The 22,488-nt window shown below is 70.8% G+C and overlaps 2 protein-coding genes across 5 annotated transcripts; both read right to left on the minus strand.

The window, feature by feature from the left end:
• Window positions 1-1,516: 1,516 nt before the first annotated feature.
• On the minus strand, window positions 1,517-21,827 carry SUPT5H (SPT5 homolog, DSIF elongation factor subunit). Of its 4 annotated transcripts, XM_068909851.1 has the most exons (31): window positions 21,724-21,827; window positions 19,946-20,059; window positions 12,517-12,606; window positions 12,284-12,443; window positions 12,144-12,209; window positions 11,688-11,699; window positions 11,413-11,482; window positions 11,265-11,333; window positions 11,111-11,176; window positions 10,997-11,027; window positions 10,842-10,910; window positions 10,476-10,727; window positions 10,082-10,171; window positions 9,919-9,989; window positions 9,655-9,760; window positions 9,338-9,431; window positions 9,115-9,251; window positions 8,876-9,031; window positions 8,604-8,750; window positions 8,253-8,399; window positions 7,577-7,702; window positions 7,362-7,446; window positions 7,160-7,264; window positions 6,966-7,068; window positions 6,113-6,240; window positions 4,749-4,854; window positions 4,477-4,635; window positions 4,205-4,373; window positions 3,885-4,088; window positions 3,682-3,777; window positions 1,517-1,855 (listed from the first exon to the last, which is right to left on the minus strand). In XM_068909851.1, the coding sequence occupies exons 1-31, from the start codon at window positions 21,766-21,768 to the stop codon at window positions 1,712-1,714; spliced, it is 3,417 nt and encodes a 1,138-aa protein (XP_068765952.1). In that variant the 5' UTR covers window positions 21,769-21,827; the 3' UTR covers window positions 1,517-1,711. The 4 variants fall into 4 exon arrangements, with proteins under 4 accessions (XP_068765952.1, XP_068765953.1, XP_068765956.1 ...); XM_068909852.1 differs by lacking the exon at window positions 11,688-11,699; XM_068909855.1 differs by lacking the exons at window positions 19,946-20,059; window positions 21,724-21,827 and adding an exon at window positions 15,843-15,972.
• On the minus strand, window positions 19,087-19,939 carry ZFP36 (ZFP36 ring finger protein; the record flags this gene model as incomplete). Its single annotated transcript, XM_068909856.1, has 1 exon — window positions 19,087-19,939. A coding segment is annotated over one exon (708 nt), but the record flags the coding sequence as incomplete, so codon positions are not given.
• Window positions 21,828-22,488: the final 661 nt, after the last annotated feature.

A 22,488-nucleotide genomic window follows, 5' to 3' on the forward strand; every position in this document is an offset into this window, starting at 1 on the left:
CGCCGCGGCCAATCGCCGCGGGGGGAAGGCGGGCGGCCCCGCCCCCGTCGGGGCGGCCGGCCAATGAGCGGTGGCGGACGGGGAGGGAGAGGTGGGAGAAAGCGGGTGGGGCGGGGTTTGAAGGGGGGAGCGGGCCAATCGGCGCGCTCCCGAAAGGGGGCCAATGGCGACTCGGTGAGGCGGAGGAGGGGGCGGTGCCGAGGCGCGTCGAGCCAATGGGAGGAGCGGGCGGAGGCGGAAGCAGAGGAAGGGCGAGAGAGGGCGCCTACACGTGCGCGGCGCGTGGGCCGGCGGGGGCGGGGCCACGGGAGGGGGCGGGGCTACCGCAACCGGCCGAGGAGACCAGGCGGGGGAGGGCCCCGGGGTCGCGGGAGCCCCCTGGCCCACGGCGAGCCCACTTCGCGGCGGTCCCGGGGTCACGGGAGCCCCCCGCCCCAGGGCGAGCCCGCTTAACGGGGGCCCCGGGGCCGCGGGAGCCCCCCGGCCCACGGCGAGCCCGCTTAACGGGGGCCCCGGGGTCACGGGAGCCCCCCGCCCCAGGGCGAGCCCGCTTAACGGGGGCCCCGGGGCCGCGGGAGCCCCCCGGCCCACGGCGAGCCCGCTTAACGGGGGCCCCGGGAGCCCCCCGGTCCGCCACGAGCCCGCTTAACGGGGGCCCCGGGGTCACGGGAGCCCCCCACCCCGCCGCGAGCCCGCTTAACGGGGGTCCCGGGGTCACGGGAGCCCCCCGGCCCACGGTGAGCCCGCTTAACGGGAGCCCCGGGGTCACGGGAGCCTCCCACCCCGCCGCGAGCCTGCTTAACGGGGGTCCCAGGGTCACGGGAGCCCCCTCGCCCCGCCACGAGCCCGCTTAACAGGGTTCCCGGGGTCACGGGAGTCCCCCGCCCCATGGCGAGCCCGCTTAATGGGGGCCCCGGGAGCCCCCCGTTCCGCCACGAGCCCGCTTAACGGGGGCCCCGGGGTCACGGGAGCCCCCCGGTCCGCCACGAGCCCGCTTAACGGGGGCCCCGGGGTCACGGGAGTCCCCCGCCCCATGGCGAGCCCACTTAACGGGGGCCTCGGGAGCCCCCCGTTCTGCCACAAGCCCGCTTAACGGGGGCCCTGGGGTCACGGGAGCCCCCTGGTCCACCACGAGCCCGCTTCACGGGGGCCCCAGGAGCCCCCAGCCCCACGGCGAGCCCACTTAACGGGGGCTCCGGGAGCCCCCTGACCCCACCACGAGCCCGCTTCGTGGGGGCCCCGGGGTCACAGAAGCCCCCCGGTCCGTGGCAAGCCCGCTTCACGGGGGCCCCGGGAGCCCCCAGCCCCGCAGCGAGTCCGGTTAACGGGAGCCCCCCACCCCATGGCAAGACTGCTTAATGGGGGCCCCAGTCCCACGGGGGACTGCAGTTAACAGGACCCCAGTGTTAACGAGACCCCTGACCCATGGGGGACCTGGGCTTAACAGGAGCCTAGGACAGCATAGGACCCCCGGCTAACGGCTGCCCCCCCCCCCGAGCCCGAAGCGGGGCCGCGGCGCAGAGCTCCAGGGCTTTATTGAACACACAAATCGCGCTACAACAGGCTGGGGGGGGGGGGTGTTATGGGGGGGGGGGCAGGGCCTCTGGCGGCCCCATCCTCTCCCACGGCGAAGCCAAAAGGGGCAAAAAAAAAAAAAAAAAAAAGGGGGGGGGCAGGGGGAAGAGGGGGGCAGGGGGCCGGCGGCCCCCGCTCAGGGCTCCAGCAGCTTGCCCAGGAAGCGCAGGTTGAGGATCTTGAGCTGCTCCTCCAGGTCCATGCGCACGATGCCGTCCTCGCCGTCGATGCTCAGCAGGATGCCCGTGGCCTCGCGGTCCTCGCCCAGGATCACCTTCACCTGCCGGGGGGGAAGCTGAGGTCGTGGCGGGAGCCGGAGGGACTGGGGGGGGGGATCCGGAGGGATCCAGAAGGGTTGGGGGGGATCCAGAGGCACCACGGGGGATGGGGAGGGATGCGGAAGGACTGGGGGGGATGCGGGGGGGGCTGCGGTGGCAGCTGGGGGGGGAATCCAGAAGGGTTGGGGGGGATCCAGAGGCACCACGGGGAATGGGGAGGGATGCGGAAGGACTGAGGGGGATGCGGAGGGGCTGCGGTGGCAGCTGGGGGGGGATCCAGCGGGATCCAGAAGGGTTGGGGGGCATGCGGAGGGACTGGGGGGGACGCGGAGGGGCTGCGGTGGCAGCTGGGGGGGATCCAGCAGGATCCAGAAGGGTTGGGGGGGGGGATGCGGAAGGACTGGGGGGGATGCAGAGGGGCTGCGGTGGCAGCTGGAGGGGGAATCCAGAAGGGTTGGGGGGGATCCAGAGGCACCACGGGGAATGGGGAGGGATGCGGAAGGACTGGGGGGGGATGCAGAGGGGCTGCGGTGGCAGCTGGGGGGGAATCCAGAAGGGTTGGGGGGGATCCAGAGGCACCACGGGGAATGGGGAGGGATGCGGAAGGACTGGGGGGGGATGCAGAGGGGCTGCGGTGGCAGCTGGGGGGGGGATCCAGTGGGATCCAGAAGGGTTGGGGGGGGATGCGGGGGATGCGGAAGGACTGGGGGGGATGCAGAGGGGCTGCGGTGGCAGCTGGGGGGGGAATCCAGAGGGATCCAGAAGGGTTAGGGGGGATCTGGAAAGGCTGCGGCAGTGCCCAGGGGGATATCCAGAGAAATCTGGAAGGGGACATCCAGAGCACTGGGGAAGGAGCGGGGGGATCGGGAGAGGCCAACGAAGCGGTCGGGGCAGCCGAGGGACGGGGAAGGAGCGGGGGGATCGGGAGAGGCCAACGAAGCGGTCGGGGCAGCCGAGGGACCGGGGAAGGAGCGGGGGGATCCGGAGAGGCCAACGAAGCGGTCGGGGCAGCCGAGGGACGGGGAAGGAGCGGGGGGATCGGGAGAGGCCAACGAAGCGGTCGGGGCAGCCGAGGGACGGGGAAGGAGTGGGGGGATCCGGAGAGGCCAACGAAGCGGTCGGGGCAGCCGAGGGACGGGGAAGGAGCAGGGGGATCCGGAGAGGCCAGGGTGGCAGCTGGGGGATCCGCAGGGGCTGCTGGGGCCGCCAGGGGGAAGGGGAGGGAGCTGGAAGGCTCGAGTGGATCTGGAGGGGCCAGCACGAGGCCCAGGGCGATCCGTAGAGACAGGGGAGACACAGGGGCCAGGGAGATCCAGAGGGGCCAGGGTGGTGGCCAAGGGGATGCACAGAGGCTGTCAGGGCAGCCGGGGGGGATCTGGAGAGACTAGGGGGATCCAGTGGGGCTGTTGCAGCAGCTGGGGGGATCCAGAGGGGCTGAGGGGATCCGGTGGGGCCAGTGGGGGATCTGGGGGCGATCTGGAGGGGCCAGGGTGGTGGCCGAGGGGATGCACAGAGGCTGTCAGGGCAGCCAGGGGGGGATCTGGAGAGGTTAAAGGGATCCAGTGGGGCTGTTGCAGCAGCTGGGGGGATCCAGAGGGACCAAGGGGATCTGGTGGGGCCAGTGGGGGGATCTGGGGGCGATCTGGAGGGGCCAGGGTGGTGGCCGAGGGGATGCACAGAGGCTGTCAGGGCAGCCGGGGGGGGATCTGGAGAGGTTAAAGGGATCCAGTGGGGCTGTTGCAGCAGCTGGGGGGATCCAGAGGGAGCTGCACAGCCGCCAGGAGGGATCTGGAGGGGCTTGGTGTGTGTGTGGGGGGGTTGTCCGCACCTTGTTGCTCTTGGTGGGCGTCACGGGCTCCAGGTGCTCGCTGGAGATGCTCACCACCTTCTCGCTGTCCTTGAGGTACACGGAGCACATCCCGCCCTGCGGATGGGGTGGGGGTCAGCAGCGTCGCAGCCCCCCCCTCCCGGCTCTGCCAGGGGTGGGGGGGGGCCGGAGGGAAGGGCGAAGCGGGGCAGGGGGCCGCTCACCGTCACGCTGCGGATGACGCCGGTCTGCCCCACCACCTGGCTGTCCAGGTAGGTGTCGCGCACCTTCACCTGGATGTCGGTGGTGACCCAGTCGCTCGAGCTCTGCTCGATGCCGGAGCCGGGGGTGTGCGGGTTGTAACCCCCCGGAGAGGGGGCTCCGGGTGTCATGGGGCTGTAGCCCACAGGGCTAGGGCTAGGGCTGGCCTGGGTTGGGGGGGGACAGAGAGAAGGGTGGTCGCCGAAACGGTCCGTAAAGGCTCGGTGGCGGCCCGCAAAGGCTCAGCAGCGGCCCGCAGAGCCTCGGCGGCGACCGGCGGTACCTGGTAGGCCATGGGCGACGGCGTGGGGTGGTAGCTGGCCGGCGAGTGGGTGTTCTGGTAGCCCACGGGGCTGGGGGCCACTTGGTGGTAGCTCTGGGGGCTGGGGCTGGGCTGGTAGGAGCCCTGCGGCGACGGCACGGCGTAGGGAGAAAACTGGTCCGTGTTGTACCTGCCGCGGCGGAAGAGAAAACCGGAGGCCGGGGTGGGGTGACGGCGGGACGGCGCTGGGCCGCGGCGGGGGGCTGGTTTTTTGGGGCGGGAGCAGTACTCACATGGCCGGCGTGCCGGGGGTCTGGGGGTTGTAGGGCTGGTTGACCTGCGGGGACGAGGGGTCGGGGTAGCCGGGGGTCTGGGGGTTGGGGGTGCCGCCGTAGCCCTGCGGCGAGGGCGTGGGTTCGTCGTCGAAGCCGTACTCGAAGTCCTCGTCGGCCCTGCGGGGGGAGGCGAGAGGGCCGTCAGCGCGGCGGGGCCACCGGGTCCCCTCGCCGCTGGCGGGGCCACCGGGTCCCCTCGCCGGCGGCGGTTCCCCCCCCGCGGCACCCACCTGGACGGCGTGTTGGGGTTGTTGGGGTCCCAGGCGCCGCTCTGGGCCGGCGTGCGGCTGCCGTCGTGCAGCGGCGTCTGCGAGCCGTAGTGCGGCGTGCGGCTGCCTGCCGAGAGCCCCGGGCGCCCCCCGCGTCCGTCACCGGCGGCGTCACCCTCGGGGTCCCCGGCCCCTTCGATCCTCTACACGGCTGTCCCCTCCAGCCCCCACCCTGCCCCGGCCACTCTGGGGTCCCCTCCGTGTCCCCAGAGCCACCTCATTCCTGTGCCCCCTACCTCAGCCGCCCAGGGCTCCTCGCCGTGTCCCCTGCGCCACCTCCTCCCCGTCCCCTCCGTCCCCCAACCACCCAGGGCTCCTCGCCGTGTCCCCTGAGCCGCCTCCTCCCCGTCCCCTCCGTCCCCCAGGACACCCAGGGCTCCTCGCCGTGTCCCCTGAGCCGCCTCCTCCCCGTCCCCTCCATCCCCCAGGACACCCAGGGCTCCTCGCCGTGTCCCCTGAGCCGCCTCCTCCCCGTCCCCTCTGTCCCCCAGGACACCCAGGGCTCCTCGCCGTGTCCCCTGAGCCACCTCCTCCCCGTCCCCTCCGTCCCCCAACCACCCAGGGCTCCTCGCCGTGTCCCCTGAGCCGCCTCCTCCCCGTCCCCTCCGTCCCCCAACCACCCAGGGCTCCTCGCCGTGTCCCCTGAGCCACCTCCTCCCCGTCCCCTCCGTCCCCCAGGACACCCAGGGCTCCTCGCCGTGTCCCCTGAGCCGCCTCCTCCCCGTCCCCTCCGTCCCCCAACCACCCAGGGCTCCTCGCCGTGTCCCCTGCGCCACCTCCTCCCCGTCCCCTCCGTCCCCCAGGACACCCAGGGCTCCTCGCCGTGTCCCCTGAGCCGCCTCCTCCCCGTCCCCTCCGTCCCCCAGGACACCCAGGGCTCCTCGCCGTGTCCCCTGAGCCGCCTCCTCCCCGTCCCCTCCGTCCCCCAGGACACCCAGGGCTCCTCGCCGTGTCCCCTGAGCCGCCTCCTCCCCGTCCCCTCCGTCCCCCAGGACACCCAGGGCTCCTCGCCGTGTCCCCTGAGCCGCCTCCTCCCCGTCCCCTCTGTCCCCCAGGACACCCAGGGCTCCTTGCCGTGTCCCCTGAGCCGCCTCCTCCCCGTCCCCTCTGTCCCCCAGGACACCCAGGGGTCCCCTCCCGTGTCCCCAGACCCCCCATAACCCCCTTCCCCTCCGTACCCCCAGGCCCCCCTGGAGTCCCCTCACTCTCCCAGTCCCTTTCGTGTCCCCAAGACCCACGTAGCCCCCATCTCCTCCACGATCCCCCTCATCCCTGTCCCCCCACGTCCCCAGGACCAACGTCACCCCGGGTCCCCCGGCGCTCACCGTCATGCAGGGGCGTCTGCGAGCCGTACATGGGGGTGCGGGAGCCCGAGCCGTACATGGGCGTCTGCGAGCCGTACATCGGGGTGCGCCCGTAGGTGGACGTCATCCCACCTGGGCGCCGAGAGCCCCTGCGGGGACCCGGGTGTCAGCGGGGACCGAGCGGGGACGTGGGTGACAGCAGGCACCCGGCCCCGATCCAGGCCCTTGTCGCAGGGGCACGAGAGCCCCTCAAACGGCCCCGCTGGGGTGTGCCGGTGTCACCGTCCCCAAGGGACGATGCGGCTGCAGCGTGTCCCTCCATTCCTCAGGGACCTCCTAAGACCGGTGTCACCATCCCTGAGGGACGTCACGGCCCCAGTGCGCCTCCCCAGCCCCCAGGGACATCCAGACACTGGTGTCACTGTCCCTGGGGGACATCCAGGCCCCAGGATGTCACCAAGAGACATCCTAGCTCCAGTGTCACCCTCCCCAAGGGACACCCTGGCCCTGGCAGGGCCCTTGTGATAAGGGACATCCCAGCCCTAGGGTCACCATCCTCCAAGGACAATCTCGCTGCAGTGTCACCATCCTTAAGGGCTGTCTTGGCCCCAGCACGTCCCTCCGTCCCTCTGGGACATCCTGAAACTGGTGTCACTGTCCCTGAGGGACATCCAGGCCCCAGGATGGCCCCCACCGTCCCCAAGAGACATCCCAGCTCCAGTGCCACTGTCCCCAAGGGCTGTCCCAGCCTCAGAGTGTCCTCCCATCCCCAAAGGACACCCAGACTCTGGTGTCACCATCCCTGAGGGACACCCTGGCCTCAGCAGGTCCCACCCAGCCCCAGTGTCACCGTCCCGGCCCCGACGGCACTCACACAGTGGTCAGGCGCTGGCGGTCCACGGAGATGGTCTGGCAGGTGGAGTGCAGCTCCACGCGGGCCGTCGACTCCGTGGCGTCCTTCACCACGCCGATGTACCCTGCGGCGGGGCGGAAACGGGGCCGGGCTCCGGTTCGGCGCGGGGACCCAGGCGTCCGGGCCCCGACCCCCTCCCCGCTGCCCTCACCTACCTTTGTAAGGGCCTTGTGAGATCCGCACCGTCTGCCCGATGAGGTCGTTGTCCCGACGGCCCCGGCCCCGGCTCATGCCCCCGCCGCCGAAGCCGCCGCGCTGGCCTGCGGGGAGGGAAGACGGGGCGTCAGCCCGGGAAAGGGGGCTTCGGGGAGGTCCCCGTGGCCTCGGGGACACCTCGGGGACGCCCCGGGCACTCACCTGCCCCGCTGGGGTGCATGGGGCTGCTGATGCGGGGGCTCATGGGGGCGAAGCCGCCCACCGTGAAGTTGGTGACGTCCCGGGGCTGCGAGAAAGAGGAGGGGAGGGGAAAAAAAGCGGCGCCTGAGGGCCGGGGCCGACGCGCTGGGGAGGCCGGTAGCGGCCCCGGAGAGCGTCTCCGGCCCCGCGCGGGCCCTGCAGCCCCCCACCCCGACCTTGGAGCCGCCAGCCAGGACCAGGTGCCGGGTCTTGCAGACGAACATGCCCCCGTTCTCCACCAGCTTCTTGCAGTGCAGGAAGGCGAAGCCCCGGAAGAGGTGGCGGATCTCCCCCTCGCGGCCCTGCCGAGGACGGGAGCGGGCTGAGCCCCGGCGAAGCCCCCAGCAGGTAACGGGAGGGATCCGGGACCCTCTGGGTGCCAGGAGGGACCCAAAACAGCACCAAGATGGAGCCAGCGCCGCCCCGCGACAGACTTGGGGTCCCCTCGGTGCTGGGATGGACCCAGCGCAGCCCTAGCATGGGCCAGAGACCCCCAGAGCACCAGGAGGGACCCAGGGTCCCCTTGGCGCAGGGACGGACCCAGCACACGGCCAGGATGGGCCAAAGACCCCCTCCCCGATAACACCAAAAGGGATCCAGCACCCCTAGCGTGGACGCAGGGCTCTGTCAAAACCAGAAGGACCCAGATAGGTGCCAGGATGGATCCAGCGCACCCCCAGCACAGCTCCGGGACCTTTCCAGCGCCGGCAGGATGGACCCAGCACACCCCTAGGAGGGTCCTCAGGCCCCCTCAGTGCCACGAGGGACCCAAAGCAGCGTGGGGACGGACCCAGCGCATCCCCAGGGTCCCCTGGATGCTGGGACGGACCCGGCAGCCGCCGCAGCTCCTACCGAGTGGGGCCCGTCGATGACTTTGACGATGTCCTTGACGTGGATGTTGTTCTGCTCCGAGTCGAGGGCCACGGCGAAGCGGTTGTCCTTCTTCCTGGTGACAGCCTGGTGCCGCACCGTCACCACCTTCCCGTACATGTTCAGCACCTGCGGCGCGAGGCCGGGGGTGAGAGGCCGCTCTGACGTCCCCCCTCGGGGCCGCGCCGGGACCCCCGCGGGCCGGAGAAGCCGTCAGGGCGCAGCAAAGCGCCGGCCTCGCATCCCCACCTCTGCTCTCCGCGCTGGGACGTGCCGTAAACGACGGGGCGGGGGGATAAAAGGGATGAGGGGAGGCGCCGGCGTTGCACTCACCTGGAAGGTCTCCCGCTCGAGGCGGACGATGACGCCCACCGTCTGCGGGTCCAGCTGCACCAGCTCGCCCCACTCGTGCTGCCCGCCCACGTCCACGCCGGACGCCGTCTCCGAGCAGAGCTGCAGGTCCCGCGGCAGCACCTTGAGCTGCCGGCAGCGGAGAGGCAGCAGGTGAAAAGCGGCCCCGGCGGCCCGTTTCGAGGCCTTTCCCGCGCTGCCGGGGCGAAGCCCCGTCCTCGGAGCGCTCCGGCGGGTCGTCTGCGCCCGCTCACCTCGTGCATGGTGAGGTCGGAGAAGAGGATGACGAAGTTCTCCTCCACCCTGACGATGAGCCCCGTGTCGCCCTCGAAGCGCCCGGCGATCACCTTGACGTGGTCGCCCATCTTGAAGTACTTGCGCAGCTCCTGGGCCGGGAACTCCAGCATGTCCTGGGCGAGGAGGAGAGCGGCGTGGCAGGGCGTCAGCGGCTCCCCGCGGCCGGCCCCCCGCGGCCCGGCCCGCGCCGCCCCACCTTCAGGTCCTCGTGTTTGGGCATGATGGTGATCTTGTTGCCGTCCACGCTGAGGATCTTGCCCTGCAGGTTGATCAGCTCGCCCTCGCACACCTCCACGTTGTCGCCCGGCTGGAAGTTGTGCTCCCGCTCTTTGCCTGCGTCGGAGGCAGGCCGTGAGGGGCCGGTTCCCCCCCCACCACCCCCACAACCAGCGCCGCTGGCGGCCGAAGCGCCCGTTTACCGGTGCTTTCCGTCACCACCTCCAGGTCAATGCCTTCGGGCTGGTCCTCGAACTTCTCCAGCTCCGACAGGGTGGGCTTCACCCCCTCCGTTATCTGCCGAGGCGGTCAAAATTAACGCTGGCGCCAAAAACGTCCCCTTCCTCCCCGAAACGCAGCTGTTTTACAAGCTTGCGCCGGAGGCGACGCGGCCGCCGGCCTCCAAAGGCCGCCTTCTGCCGACATAGCCGTTTCGGGGGTTTTGGTGATGGGAGAGGGGTGGTTTTGGGTGGAAAGCGCTGGGTTTCGGCCCCGGGTCGGCGGGCGTGCCGGCACTCACCACGGCCGACATGGCGAAGCTCTTGAAGAGGAAGCCCTTGCGGCTGTAGCGGTTGCCTTCGAAGATGAGAAAGTCGCCGTCGGAAGCAACGTCCCCCCCCAGGGAGCTGAAGGGGAAAGAAAACCCGAATGAAACCCTCCGGGCGGAGCAAAGACCCCCGCGAGCAAGGAAAGACCCCCCCCCCCCCAGCAGCACCGGGGACGCTCCCGTCTTCCCCGGGGAGGGGCTCTTGCCGCAGCACCGAGGCCGGAGCCCATCGCCTACCGGATCTTCTCGGCGTCGAAAAGCCGCTGCGGGGGTCTCTTGAACTTCTTGCGCTTGGCGAACCAGTCTTTCTGCGGGGCGGGAGGGAGGCGGGTGAGGCGCGAGGAGGAGCCGGCGACGGAGGGGCCGCAGCCCCTCGCCGGGCGGCCAGGGAGGCACCTACCAGGCTCATGCGAGCTTTGATGCGGTCGAAGTCGATGCGGGGGATCATCTTGAGGGAGATCTGGTTCTGGCTGGGCTCCACGTAGTCCACCTGGCCGCGGAGAGAGAGAGGCGGGCTGTGGGTTCGGGGCTGGGCTGCAGGCCGGGGGGGGCCTCACGATTGGGGTAGGGTCCTGGGGGCCAGGGGCACCCCACGATCAAGAGGGGCGCCCCTTCTTGTGAGAAGCGGCTCCCAAAAGGGGGGTGCTCGTGTCCGGGGGCTCCTCGCGACCAAGTCCTTCTCGTGGCCGGGGGCTCCCCGCGGCCAGGGGCTGCCCACAAACGAGCGGCCCTCGCCACGGCCGAGGGCTCCCCGAGATCGAGCCCCCCTTGGCAGCCGGGGGCTCCCCGCTCACCTGGGCGATGTCGTCCTTGTAGATGCCCCTCTTGAGACGGACCCAGGACTTGGGCTTGAGGTTGGTGACCTCCTTCACCACCTTGAGCACGTCCGTCATCTCCTTGATGGGGACCATCTGCTGGTTCCAGTAGCCCATGCGCAGGTTGCCCACGCCCTCGATGGCCTGCTTGACGTGCGTCTGCTTGTAGGCCTCCACGTAGATGTAGCCCTTGACGTGCTCGGGGGCCACCACCGACTTGATCTGCAGGGGCTGCGGGGCGAAAAGAGCGGGGAGGGGACCGGTTGCGGGGGACACGCACGAGCCGGCGTCCCCGGGCGGCGTCGTCTCCCCCCCCGCCCGCCCACCCACCCGCCGCGTCCTCACCGTGTCCGTGAACTGGTAGGCGATGAACTTCCGCATGAGGGCGATGGCCGTGGCGCGCTCCTCTCCGATCTGGGGGCGCACGGGGAGGGCGGTGAGGGCCGGGCGGCGCGTCCCCGTCCCGGAGCCACCGCTTTGGCGCCGCCGCGCCGCGTTACCTTGCACTTGACGGTCCAGAGGTTGGGATCCCTGCGGAGAGGAGGGGAGAAGCCGTGAGCGGGAGGGCCGGGGAGGGGGATTGTCGGCCCCGGGCGCCCCCCGCCGCCACTCACTTGACTCCCGGCAGCAGCTGCTGCTGCGTGATGTCGTCCGAGAGCTCGTCGGAGCCGCCGTAAACCCTGCGGGGAGGAAGGCGAGAGCCGTGGGGCAGCCGGAGGCGGATCCGGGGCAAACGCCCCGCGCCTCGCCTCCGGCGGCCCCACTCACGTCTCCCCCACCGACGACTTGGCGTATTTCTTCATGTAATACTCGCCCAGCTCTTCCTCGCGTTGATCCCTGCGGAGACAGGCGGAAAAGCGTCACGGCGGCGGCCCCTCCGAGCCCGCCCGCCCCCAGGGCGCCCGCTAGGCGTCACCTCCACAAGTTCTGCAGGCGCCGGGCCCCGGAGCGGTCCTCGTCCAGCACCACGTTGTCGATGTTGGAGGCTGCGAGGAAAAGGAAAGGCTCAACGTTTTCCCTCCCGCTTTCCCGGCGCCGAAAAGGGACGTCGCGCCCTCTTCCGGCTCGGCCTCGGGGAGGGAGCGCCGAGGGGACGGCGGAGGGCGAGCGAAGGGGGCGGCTGCGGTGCCCCCGGGCAGGGGAGAAGGGAGGGGAGAGGGGGACGGGGCGGTGGGAATGAGCCGGGCTTACCTTCGATCTCTTCTGCTCGGGAGCAAGGAGGTGGCGGTGGACAGTATGGAGCAAATAATAGCATCAAACCAACCACGGGGGGGAAGGGGGGAACAGAGAGGGGAAGGAACAAAATTAAGACGTCGGAAAAAAAAAAGAAAAAAAAAAAAACACACGAAACCAAAAGCAAGAGAACTGAAATAAAACGAGATCGAGGTGCGAATGAGATGCGCAAACTCAAAACACACAAGGACGGACAAGAGGGAGGTGGGGGAACGGGGTCTCCGGAGCCGGGGCTCCGCCGCTGCAGGGGGGTTTTTCCGGGGGGGGTGGGGGAAGCAACCCGGAACGACGGCGCAGAGGGGCAAAGCGCGGCCGCGAAGCGTCCCCGAAACGTTTTGGGGAGAAGGCCCGAAAAGAAAGGGTAAAAGAGCCCCCCCCCCCCCCCCCCCAAAAGGCGGCGGCGCGGCCCCTCACCTTTCTCCAGGATGTCCTCGGCGCCGTCCTCCCACTGGTCCTCGTCCTCGTACTCGTCGTCCACGTCTGCGGGGCGAGAGGCGGTGAGCGGCGGCCGCCCGGCAGAGGGTCCCGGCCCCGGCTCGGCCGCCGTCGCTCACCGGCTTCGTCCAGGATGAAACCCCCGTGCCGGGGTTTTTTAGACGGCCGGTCGTCATCTTCCTCTTCTTCGTCTTCGTCGTATTCCTCCTCTTCTTCTTCCTCCTCCTCCTCGGCCTCCTCCTTCTCGCTGCCGGCGGCGCTGGCGCGTTCTTCCTCGGCCTGCGGCGGGCGGGAAGGGGTGAGGGGGCTGCGGGCGGCAGCCCGGCGCCCCCGGCCCGGCCTTCGGCCTCACCTCGTTCTCCTCGGCCTCCTCGGCCTCGCTGCTGCGCTCGCTCTCGTCCTCGGAGAAGTTGCTGTCGTCGCTGTCCGACATGGCTGCCGCCTGCGGAGCGGCTGCCGTCAGGCGGCGCCCAGAGCCCACCCTGACCCCCGACCCCCACCCCGACCCTGGGCCTCTTGGGGTGGGGGGAGGCACAGACAAAGCTTCGGGGGTCGTTAGCGCTCATCAGGTGCCACCCTGGGAGCAGGGTGACAGGGGGTCGGGGGGGGGATCGGGCGTCAGAGGTGATGGGGGTCAGGGGGGTCAGGGGTGACGGGGGTTGGGGAGGGTCAGAGGGGACAGAACGGTCGGAGGAAACAGGGGTCAGGGGCGAACAGGGGTCGGGGGAACGGGGGTCGGGGTGACAGGGGTCAGGGGTGAACAGGGTCAGGGGTGACGGAATGGGGTCGGGGGTCAGAGGTTGGGGATGGGGGGTCAGGGGTCAGAGGCCGAGGGGAACAGGGGGTCGGGGTGACGGGGGGGGTCAGAGGTGGGGACCGGAAGTCCGAGGCGGCGGGGGGGTCAGGGGTCAGCGTCGCGGGGGTCAGAGGTCGCACCCTGGGGGTCAAAGGTGAGCCAAAAGGAGGGGGGGTGTCAACAAGACACACTTCTGCGGCGGGGAGGGTCAGAGGGCGGCGCGGGGGGGGTCAGAGAGCGGGGGGGTCAGAGTGCAGCGCGGGGGGGTCACAGGGCGGGGGGGATCAGTGGGCAGTGCGGGGGGTCACAGGGCGGGGGGGGTCAGAGGGCAGCACGGGGGGTCACAGGGTGGGGGGATCAGTGGGCAGCGCAGGGGGTCACAGGGCGGGGGGTCAGAGGGCAGCGCGGGGGGGTCACAGGGCGGGGGGGGTCACAGGGCGGCGCGGGGGGGGTCACAGGGCAGCAGAGGAGTCAGAGGACGGCGCGGGGGGGGTCAGAGGGCAGGGCGGGGGGGGTCAGAGGGCAGGGCGGGGGGTCAGAGGGCGGGGGGGTCAGAGGGCAGCGCGGGGGGGGTCAGAGGGCAGCGCGGGGGGGGTCAGAGGGCGGCGCGGGGGGGGTCAGAGGGCGGCGCGGGGGGGTCACAGGGCGGCGCGGGGGGGGGTCACAGGGCGGCGCGGGGGGGGGTCACAGGGCGGCGCGGGGGGTCACAGGGCGGCGCGGGGGGGGGTCAGAGGGCAGCGCGGGGGGGGGTCAGAGGGCGGCGCGGGGGGGGTCAGAGGGCAGCGCGGGGGGGGTCAGAGGGCAGCGCGGGGGGGTCACAGGGCAGCGCGGGGGGGTCACAGGGCGGCGCGGGGGGGTCACAGGGCGGCGCGGGGGGGGGTCAGAGGGCAGCGCGGGGGGGGGTCAGAGGGCGGCGCGGGGGGGGGGGGGTCAGAGGGCAGCGCCGCGCCCCGCCGCCCCCGGGCCCGCTCGCTAGGCCGCGCCGCCGCCCTTACCGGCCGCGGGCTGCCGCGGCGCCTCCGCGCCCCGCGGGCCCCTCCCGACCCCGACCCGGCCCCGCCGCCGCCGCCTCGGGCCTGCTCCCGGCCTCGGTCCCGGTCCCGGTCCCGGTCCCGCCGCCTCCGCCGCGCCCGCCGCCAACTCTCGCGAGAGCCGCCCCCGCCGCGCCTCACGTGACGCCGGAAGCGACGCCGTCACGTGGGCGGCCTGGCGCGGCCGCGATTGGCTGGCGGGCGCCGGGCGCGACGGTGGCGCGGAGGGGACAAACCAGCCGGAGGCGGCGGGAGGGGGAATTAAAGAGACAGGAGCCATTTCCGGGGTGGGGGGGGGGAGATATTGGGGTGGGGAGGGCAGATTTGGGGGTCTGAGGGGCAGATATTGGGGTGAGAGGGGCAGATATTGGGGGTCGGGGGCAGATATTAGGGTGAGAAGGGTAAATATTGGGGTCTGGGGGCAGATATAGGGGTGAAAAGGGCAGATTTGGGGGTCTGGGGGGCAGATATTGGGGTGAGGAGGGCAGATATTGGGGTCTGGGGGCAGATATTGGGGTGGGAAGGGCAGATTTGGGGTCTGGGGCAGATATTGGGGTGAGAAGAGCAGATTTGGGGGTCTGGGGGCAGATATTGTGGTGAAAAGGGCAGATTTGGGGGTCTGGGGCAGATATTGGGGTGAGAAGGGCAGATTTGGGGGTCTGGGGGGCAGATATTGGGGTGAGGAGGGCAGATATTGGGGTCTGGGGGCAGATATTGGGGTGGGAAGGGCAGATATTGGGGTCTGGAGGCAGATATTGGGGTGAGAAGAGCAGATTTGGGGGTCTGGGGGCAGATATTGTGGTGAAAAGGGCAGATTTGGGGGTCTGGGGGCAGATATTGGGGTGAGAGGGGCAGATATTGGGGTCTGGAGGAAGATATAGGGTTGAAAAGGGGAGATTTGGGGGTCTGGGGGCAGATATTGGGGTGAGAGGGGCAGATATTGGGGTCTGGAGGCAGATATAGGGTTGAAAAGGGGAGATTTGGGGGTCTGGGGGCAGATATTGGGGTGGGAAGGGCAGATATTGGGGTCTGGGGGCAGATATAGGGTTGAAAAGGGCAGATTTGGGGGTCTGGGGGCAGATATTGGGGTGAGAAGAGCAGATTTGGGGGTCTGGGGGCAGATATTGGGGTGAAAAGGGCAGATTTGGGGGTCTGGGGCAGATATTGGGGTGAGAAGGGCAGATATTGGGGTCTGGGGGCAGATATTGGGGGTGAGAAGGGCAGATATTGGGGTGGGAAGGGCAGATATTGGGGTCTGGGGGCAGATATAGGGTTGAAAAGGGCAGATTTGGGGTTCTGAGGGGCAGATATTGGGGTGAAAAGGGCAGATTCAGGGGTCTGGGGGCAGATATTGGGGTGAAAAGGGCAGATATTGGGGTGAGAAGAGCAGATTTGGGGGTCTGGGGCAGATATTGGGGTGGGAAGGGCAGATATTGGGGTCTGGGGGCAGATATAGGGTTGAAAAGGGCAGATTTGGGGGTCTGGGGGCAGATATTGGGGTGGGAAGGGCAGATATTGGGGGTCAGGGGCAGATATAGGGTTGAAAAGGGCAGATTTGGGGGTCTGGGGGCAGATATTGGGGTGAGAAAGGCAGATATTGGGGGTCAGGGGCAGATATTGGGGTGAGAAGGGCAGATTTGGGGGTCTGAGGGGCAGATATTGGGGTCCGGGGGCAGATATTGGGGTCTGGGGGCATATTTGGGGGTGAGAAGGGCAGATTGGGGGTCAGGCCCCCTCCACCCCCCGCAGCTGATTGGCCGGCCCCGGCAGCAATGTTGACGGACCGGCCGGGCAGGCCGTGCTGATTGGTCGGCTGCCGGGCTGGGCCGACCGCTGATTGGCTGGCAGTACCTGCGGGTGGGCGGGTCAGCTGGCCCCAGCTGGCTGGCTCTTCTGATTGGCTGGCTGCAGGGCCCCGTGGCCCGGTCGGCTGTGCTGATTGGCCGGCTGCGCAGGGCTCCCCCCCCCCCCGACAAGCTGGGCCCCCACCTTGGCCTGGGTGGTGGGTGTGGCCGGGGGCGTGGCCAGGATTTAGCCCCACCCCTTAGCAGCGAGGGGCGTGGTCAAAGGTGGATGTGGGCGGGGCCGTGTCTGGGGCTCCTTAAAGGGCCAGCGCGCCCAGGGGAGGGCGGAGCTTGGATCAGAGACAGGTTGGGGGAGGCTGGGGGGCTCGGACGCCTGGGCCCCCCACGGCGGGGGGGGCACCCACTGTGGGCAGCCGGACGCCTGGGCCCCCAGCGCAGGGGGTCCCTGGGGGGGGGCGGTGGGGGTCACCCGGCGGTCGGAGCCGGACGCCTGGGCCCCCAGCGCAGGGGGTCCCTGGGGGGGGGGGGCGGTGGGGGTCACCCGGCAGTCAGAGCCGGACGCCTGGGCCCGCCTGTACAGACCCCCCCCCCCCACACACACCCCAGGAGGGACCCAGGTGTCCGGGGCTGCCTGGACTCCTCCCAAAACACACCCTTGGGGGGGGGGGGGGCCAGGCGTCCAGGGCTGTACAGACCCCCCCACCCCACCCCAGGAGGGACCCAGGCGTCCGGGCCCCCCCCCAAACCCTCCCAGAGCAGGAAGGGGTTAACAGCAAAGGGCAGGGCCCAGGACGCCTGGGCCCCAGGGGGCCTCCCCCCCCCCGCCCCACCCCGGACGCCTGGGTCCCTCGCCCACGCTGGCCCCCCCCCCCCCCCTGCCAGCGCGGGGGAGGCCGAGGCCGCGTCACGTCTGGTCACGCCTGCGGGCCCAGGCGTCCGGCCCCGCCGCCCCGTGTCCTGGCGTGTCCCCGCCTGCCGCACACGTCACCGGGGCGCCCGCGCGTTGCCTTTTACGGCTCGTCCCGGACGCCTGGGTCCCGGCCCGCCCGGCCCCGGGGGCCAGGGAGGAACGGCGTGTGCCGGCACACGCCAACGACACGCATGCGGGCCGCGTGACACGTGTGTGCGGTACACACGCCACCGCCTGTCTGCACACGTGTGTGGCTACGTGTGAGTGCGAACGCCCCCGGGGCTCAGCCACACACCTGTGTGCGGTACACACGCCACCGCCTGTCTGCACACGCGTGTGGCTACGTGTGAGTGCGAACGCCCCCGGGGCTCAGCCACACACGTGTGTGCGGTACACACGCCACCGCCTGTCTGCACACACGTGTGGCTACATGTGAGTGCGAACGCCCCCGGGGCTCAGCCACACACCTGTGTGCGGTACACACGGCACCGCCTGTCTGCACACGCGTGTGGCTACGTGTGAGTGTGAACGCCCCCAGGGCTCAGCCACACACCTGTGTGCGGTACACACGCCACCGCCTGTCTGCACACGCGTGTGGCTACGTGTGAGTGCGAACGCCCCCGGGGCTCAGCCACACACCTGTGTGCGGTACACACACGCCACCGCCTGTCTGCACACGCGTGTGGCTACATGTGAGTGTGAACGCCCCCGGGGCTCAGCCACACACCTGTGTGCGGTACACATGCCACCACCTGTCTGCACACGCGTGCGGTGGCAGCACACACGTGTGGCTACATGCAAGCACATACGTGTTGGTCACAGCCACAGCCCATCCAGCTCACGCACAGTACACGTGTGTAAGAGCGTGCGGGGGCCGCTGGGACCCGTGTGGCACACGTGTGCCCCCCCCCGGCCACGTCACAGCCCCGCTCCCCCCTCCCAACACTTCTTCTTTCCACAGGAAACCGCACCGGAAACACGGGGTGGGGGGGGACGGGACACGCACACGCCCGGACGCCTGGGCCCCAGGCAGAGAGGAGGCGAGCGGCGAGGGAGGCAGACGGTTTATTCCCCAAAACCGGCCCTTTTCCCCCCAAAGACGGGGGGGTAGAAAGGAAACAAAAAGGCGCCCGGAGGCCCAGGCGGAAAATAGAGAAACTCTCCCCAAATTACAAAAAAGATAAATACGATATAAAACTCTCCCCAATAAATAAGTCCATAAATAGTGTGTGTGTTTGGGGGGGGGGGGGGTTTAGCACCAGGCTGGGGACAGCAAGGGGGGGGGGGGGCCCAGGCGTCCGGGGAGGGGGACGCAGCTTGCCCCCAGCGTCGGATTAATGCAAGGCACCAATTGCCCCGGGGGGGGGGGGGGGGGAGGATGCAGCCCCCCCCTCCCCAAACTGGGGATGCTGGGGGAGGGGGGACTGGGAGCCCCCCCCCCCACCCACAGAGGGACCCCGGACGCCTGGGTCCGTCCCCACCCCAGAGCGGGGCAATAAATAAAGCCATAAATACCCCCTCCCCTCCCCCCCCCCAGTCACAGTTTTGGCCCCCCCCCCGGGGGCTGGGGAAGGGGGGCAGGGCCTGCCAGCCCCCCCCTCCCCTAATTAAAGCTACAATAACGAGGCTGGGGGCACCCAGGGGTTCCCCCCCCAGGTTGTCTGCTACATAACTGCCCCCCAAAAATACCCTTGGGGGGGCAAAAGGGGGATCCCCTGCCTATTTCATCCACAGGGCACCCAAAAAATGGGTGTGTGGGGGGGTCCCCATTGCTGGGGGGCACCCAAAGAGGGTCCCTGTTATCCAGGGGAGGTCCCCACAGCCCCTGGGAGCACCCAGGGACCAAGGGGGGGTCCCCACCATCCCGGGAGGGCACCCAAAGAGGGTCCCCATCACCCACAGAGCATCTGGGGGGTCCCCAATGCCCCACGGGGAGGGTGGGGGACACCCACAGGGGGTCCCCATCACCCATGGAGCATCTGGGGGGTCCCCAACACCCCACAGGGAGGGTGGGGGGCACCCACAGAGGGTCCCCATCACCCACGGAGCATCTGGGGGGTCCCCAATGCCCCACGGGGAGGGTGGGGGGCACCCACAGAGGGTCCCCATCACCCACAGAGCATCTGGGGGGTCCCCAACACCCCACGGGGAGGGTGGGGGGCACCCACAGAGGGTCCTCATCACCCACAGAGCATCTGGGGGGGGCCCCAACACCCCACGGGGAGGGTGGGGGGCACCCACAGAGGGTCCCCATCACCCACGGAGCATCTGGGGGGGTCCCCAACGCCCCACGGGGAGGGTGGGGGGCACCCACAGAGGGTCCCCATCACCCACGGAGCATCTGGGGGGGTCCCCAACGCCCCACGGGGAGGGTGGGGGGCACTCACAGAGGGTCCCCACCACCCAGGGAGCGAGGGGAGAGGATTCCCGTTGCCCCGCAAGGCACCCAAAAAAAGGGTTCCCATCACCCACGGAGGCACCCAAAGCGGGTGCCCCCCTCCCCCCCCCCCACCGAACCCCCTTCCTCACTCGGACACGGAGATGCGGTCGAAGATGGGCAGGCGGCGGGGGGGGCCGGCAGCGGTGGCAGCGCCGCCCCCTCCCCAACAACAGCAGCAGCAGCCGCCGCCGCCGCCCCCCGCCGGCTCGCCCAGCGTGGCCCCCCGGCACACGGCCCCCGGCGGCGAGGAGGCGGCGCGGGCGGGGGGCTCGCGCGGGGGGCCGCCGGCCGCCGCCTCGCGCTCCTCGGGCCCGTGGATAAAATGGCAGCGGGAGCCGTAGGGGCAGGCGCCGAACTGCAGGTACTTGAGGCACAGCTCCGTCTTGTATTTGGGGTGCCGGCTGAGCCCCCGCAGCTCGCCGGCCCCGTGGGCGAACTGGCACTTGGCGCCGTAGCGGCAGCGACCCGTCTCGCTGAAGGTGCGGCACAGCTCCGTCTTGTAGCGGGGCGACAGGGCCGGGCCGGGGGGGGACAGGGGGGCGCCGGGGGCCGGGGACGACAGGGCTCGAGCCAACAGCGGCGGTACCTGCGAGGCCGGCGGCAAGGACAGGCCCGAAGGCGGCGGGGCCGAGGCGGCGGGAGCGGGCGGCAGCGGCGAAGCCAGGGACGACAGCGCCGAAATGGAGGAGGACAGAGCCGAGACGGAGGCGGCCAGGGCCGGCGGCAGCCCCGGCGGCGAGCGCGGCAGCGGGGCGAAACCGGGCGGCGGGGGCACGGCTCGGCCCTCGGGGGCGCTCACCGAGCGCAGCAGGCGGCCCAGGTCCGGCAGGGCGGCCGGCGGCGGCGGCTCCGGGCTCCAGGGCGAGCGCGGGGGCCAGGCGGGCTCCGGGCTGGGCTGTCGGCTGAAGAGGCTCTGTGGGGACGGGGGGGGGGGGGGATACACGGGTTAGGATAAGGGGGAGCGGGGTGACACGCACCCCGAGGTGGGGGGGGGGGGGGAAGGAAAGGATCCCGGCTTGGATTTGAGGGGGCACAAAGGACAAGGAGGGTCTCAGGAAGGGGGCAGAGGGACCCCAAGGAGGGCCAGCAGGGCCCCAGGGTGGGGTTTGGAGGGGGGGGCACAAAGGACAAGGAGGGTCCCCAGGGTGTTCCCTAAGGGGAACCTGGGGGTCCCATGGGTTGGATTTGGAGGAATGAAGGGATAACGGGAAGGGGAGCTGCAGGACCTGGGGGGGGGGATTTAGGGGGGACCGAGGGACAAGGGGGGTCAGCAGGTCCTGGGGGGGACCGAGGGACAAGGGGGGGTCCCAAGGGAGCCGAGGGAAGCCAGCGGGTCCCAGAGGAGGATTTAGGGGGGGACCGAGGGACAAGGGAGGGTCCCAAGGGAGCCAGCAGGTCCCGGGGGGGGGGATTTAGGGAGGACCAAGGGACAAGGGAGGGTCCCAAGGGAGCCCGAGGGGGGCCAGTGGGTCCCGAGGGGGATTTAGGGGGGACCAAGGGACAAGGGAGGGTCCCAAGGGAGCCGAGGGAGGCCAGCAGGTCCCGAGGGACAAGGGAGGGTCCCAAGGGAGCCCGAGGGGGGCCAGCAGGTCCCGAGGGACAAGGGAGGGTCCCAAGGGAGCCCGAGGGGGGCCAGCAGGTCCCAGAAGAGGATTTAGGGGGGACCGAGGGACAAGGGAGGGTCCCAAGGGAGCCGAGGGAGCCAGCAGGTCCCGGGGGAGGGATTTAGGGAGGACTGAGGGACAAGGGAGGGTCCCAAGGGAGCCAAGGGAGCCCGAGGGGGGCCAGCAGGTCCCAGGGGCGGATTTGGGGGGGGACCAAGGCACAAGGGAGGGACCCAAGGGAGCCCGAGGGGGGCCAGCAGGTCCCGGGGGCAGATTTAGGGGGGACCGAGGGACAAGGGAGGGTCCCAAGGGAGCCCAAGGGGGGCTAGTGGGTCCCAGGGAGGGATTTAGGGGGGACCAAGGGACAAGGGAGGGTCCCAAGGGAGCCAAGGGAGCCAGCAGGTCTCAGGGGCAGATTTAGGGAGGACCGAGGGACAAGGGAGGGTCCCGAGGGAGCCCAAGGGGGGCTAGTGGGTCCCAGGGAGGGATTTAGGGGGGACCAAGGGACAAGTGAGGGTCCCAAGGGAGCCCGAGGGGGGCTAGTGGGTCCCAGGGAGGGATTTAGGGGGGACCGAGGGACAGCAGAGGGTCCTGAGGAGACTGAGGGAACCTGAAGGGGATCAGCAGGTCCTGCGGGATTTGGGGGGGGTGGGGGGGGAACCAAGGGACAAGGGAGGGTCCTGAGAGGGTCGAGGGAGCCCGAGGGGGGTTTTGGGGGGTCCCGAGGGGACTCAGAGGCCCGAGGGTGGATTTGGGGGGGGGCTGAAGGATGAGGGAGGGTCCCAAGGGAGCCCCAGGGGGGCCAGCGGGTCCCAGGGAGGGATTTGGGGGGGACCGAGGGGACCCCGAGACCCCGAGGGGGGATTTGGGGGGGACCGAGGGGACCCCGAGACCCCGAGGGGGATTGGGGGGGTCCCGAGGGGGCCCTGGGGCAGGCAGACCCCAGGGTCTCGGGGCGGCCGGGCACCGGTACCTGGAGGCCGGGAGCCGGGGCGGGGTCGAGGGCGGCGGCGGTCATGATGGCGGCGGCCGGGCCGGTTCGGGCCGGTTCGGGGCGGCAGCGGCGGTGGCGGCGGCAGCTGCCCCTGACGCGGGGCCGCGGCGCCTTTATAGGCGCGGCCCCGCCCACCGCCGTGACCTCACCGGGCCGGGGGGCGGGGCCTGTCTGTGTGCGGGGGGGGAACGGGCGTGGCCATGAGCTCACCGGGGCGGGGCCAAGCGCTCAGAAGGGCGGGGCGGGGCCGCGCCCGGCGGAGCTGTGAGGCTCAGGGGGGCGGGGCGTGGGCACGGAGGGGGGCGGGGCTATGAGCTCACCGGGGGCGGGGCGCGAGCCTAGGAGCCAGCCGCGCCCCCCGCCCCCGGCCGCTCCTGACGGGGAGGGGGCGTGGCCATGAGCTCAGAGGGGGCGTGGCCGGGCGCGGCGAGGGCGTGGCCGGGCGCGGCTGGGAGGTGCGCGCAGGGTGGGGAGGGGGAGCAGAGCCCTGGCATGACATGAGCTGTGTCTGGCCTCAGCCTTTTGGGGGGGGTGGGAGCGGAGCGGGGGAGGGGGGGGGGAAGCCTGGCTCGGCCCAGGGGGTTCCCAGAAACGTGCCGGAGCTGGAGCACGGGGCGGGGGGGGGGCGGGGGGGGCCGGGCCTGGCACGCGTGCGCCGGGCCCCGTGACGCCGGGCTCGGCCCCGGTGACTCACCCTGCCGGGAACTGACGGGGCGGGGACGGGGGGGACCGGGGGCGCCGCCG

This window comes from Struthio camelus, chromosome 16, assembly GCF_040807025.1.
Source record: "Struthio camelus isolate bStrCam1 chromosome 16, bStrCam1.hap1, whole genome shotgun sequence".
In the NCBI taxonomy this organism is placed as follows: Eukaryota; Metazoa; Chordata; class Aves; order Struthioniformes; family Struthionidae; genus Struthio; species Struthio camelus.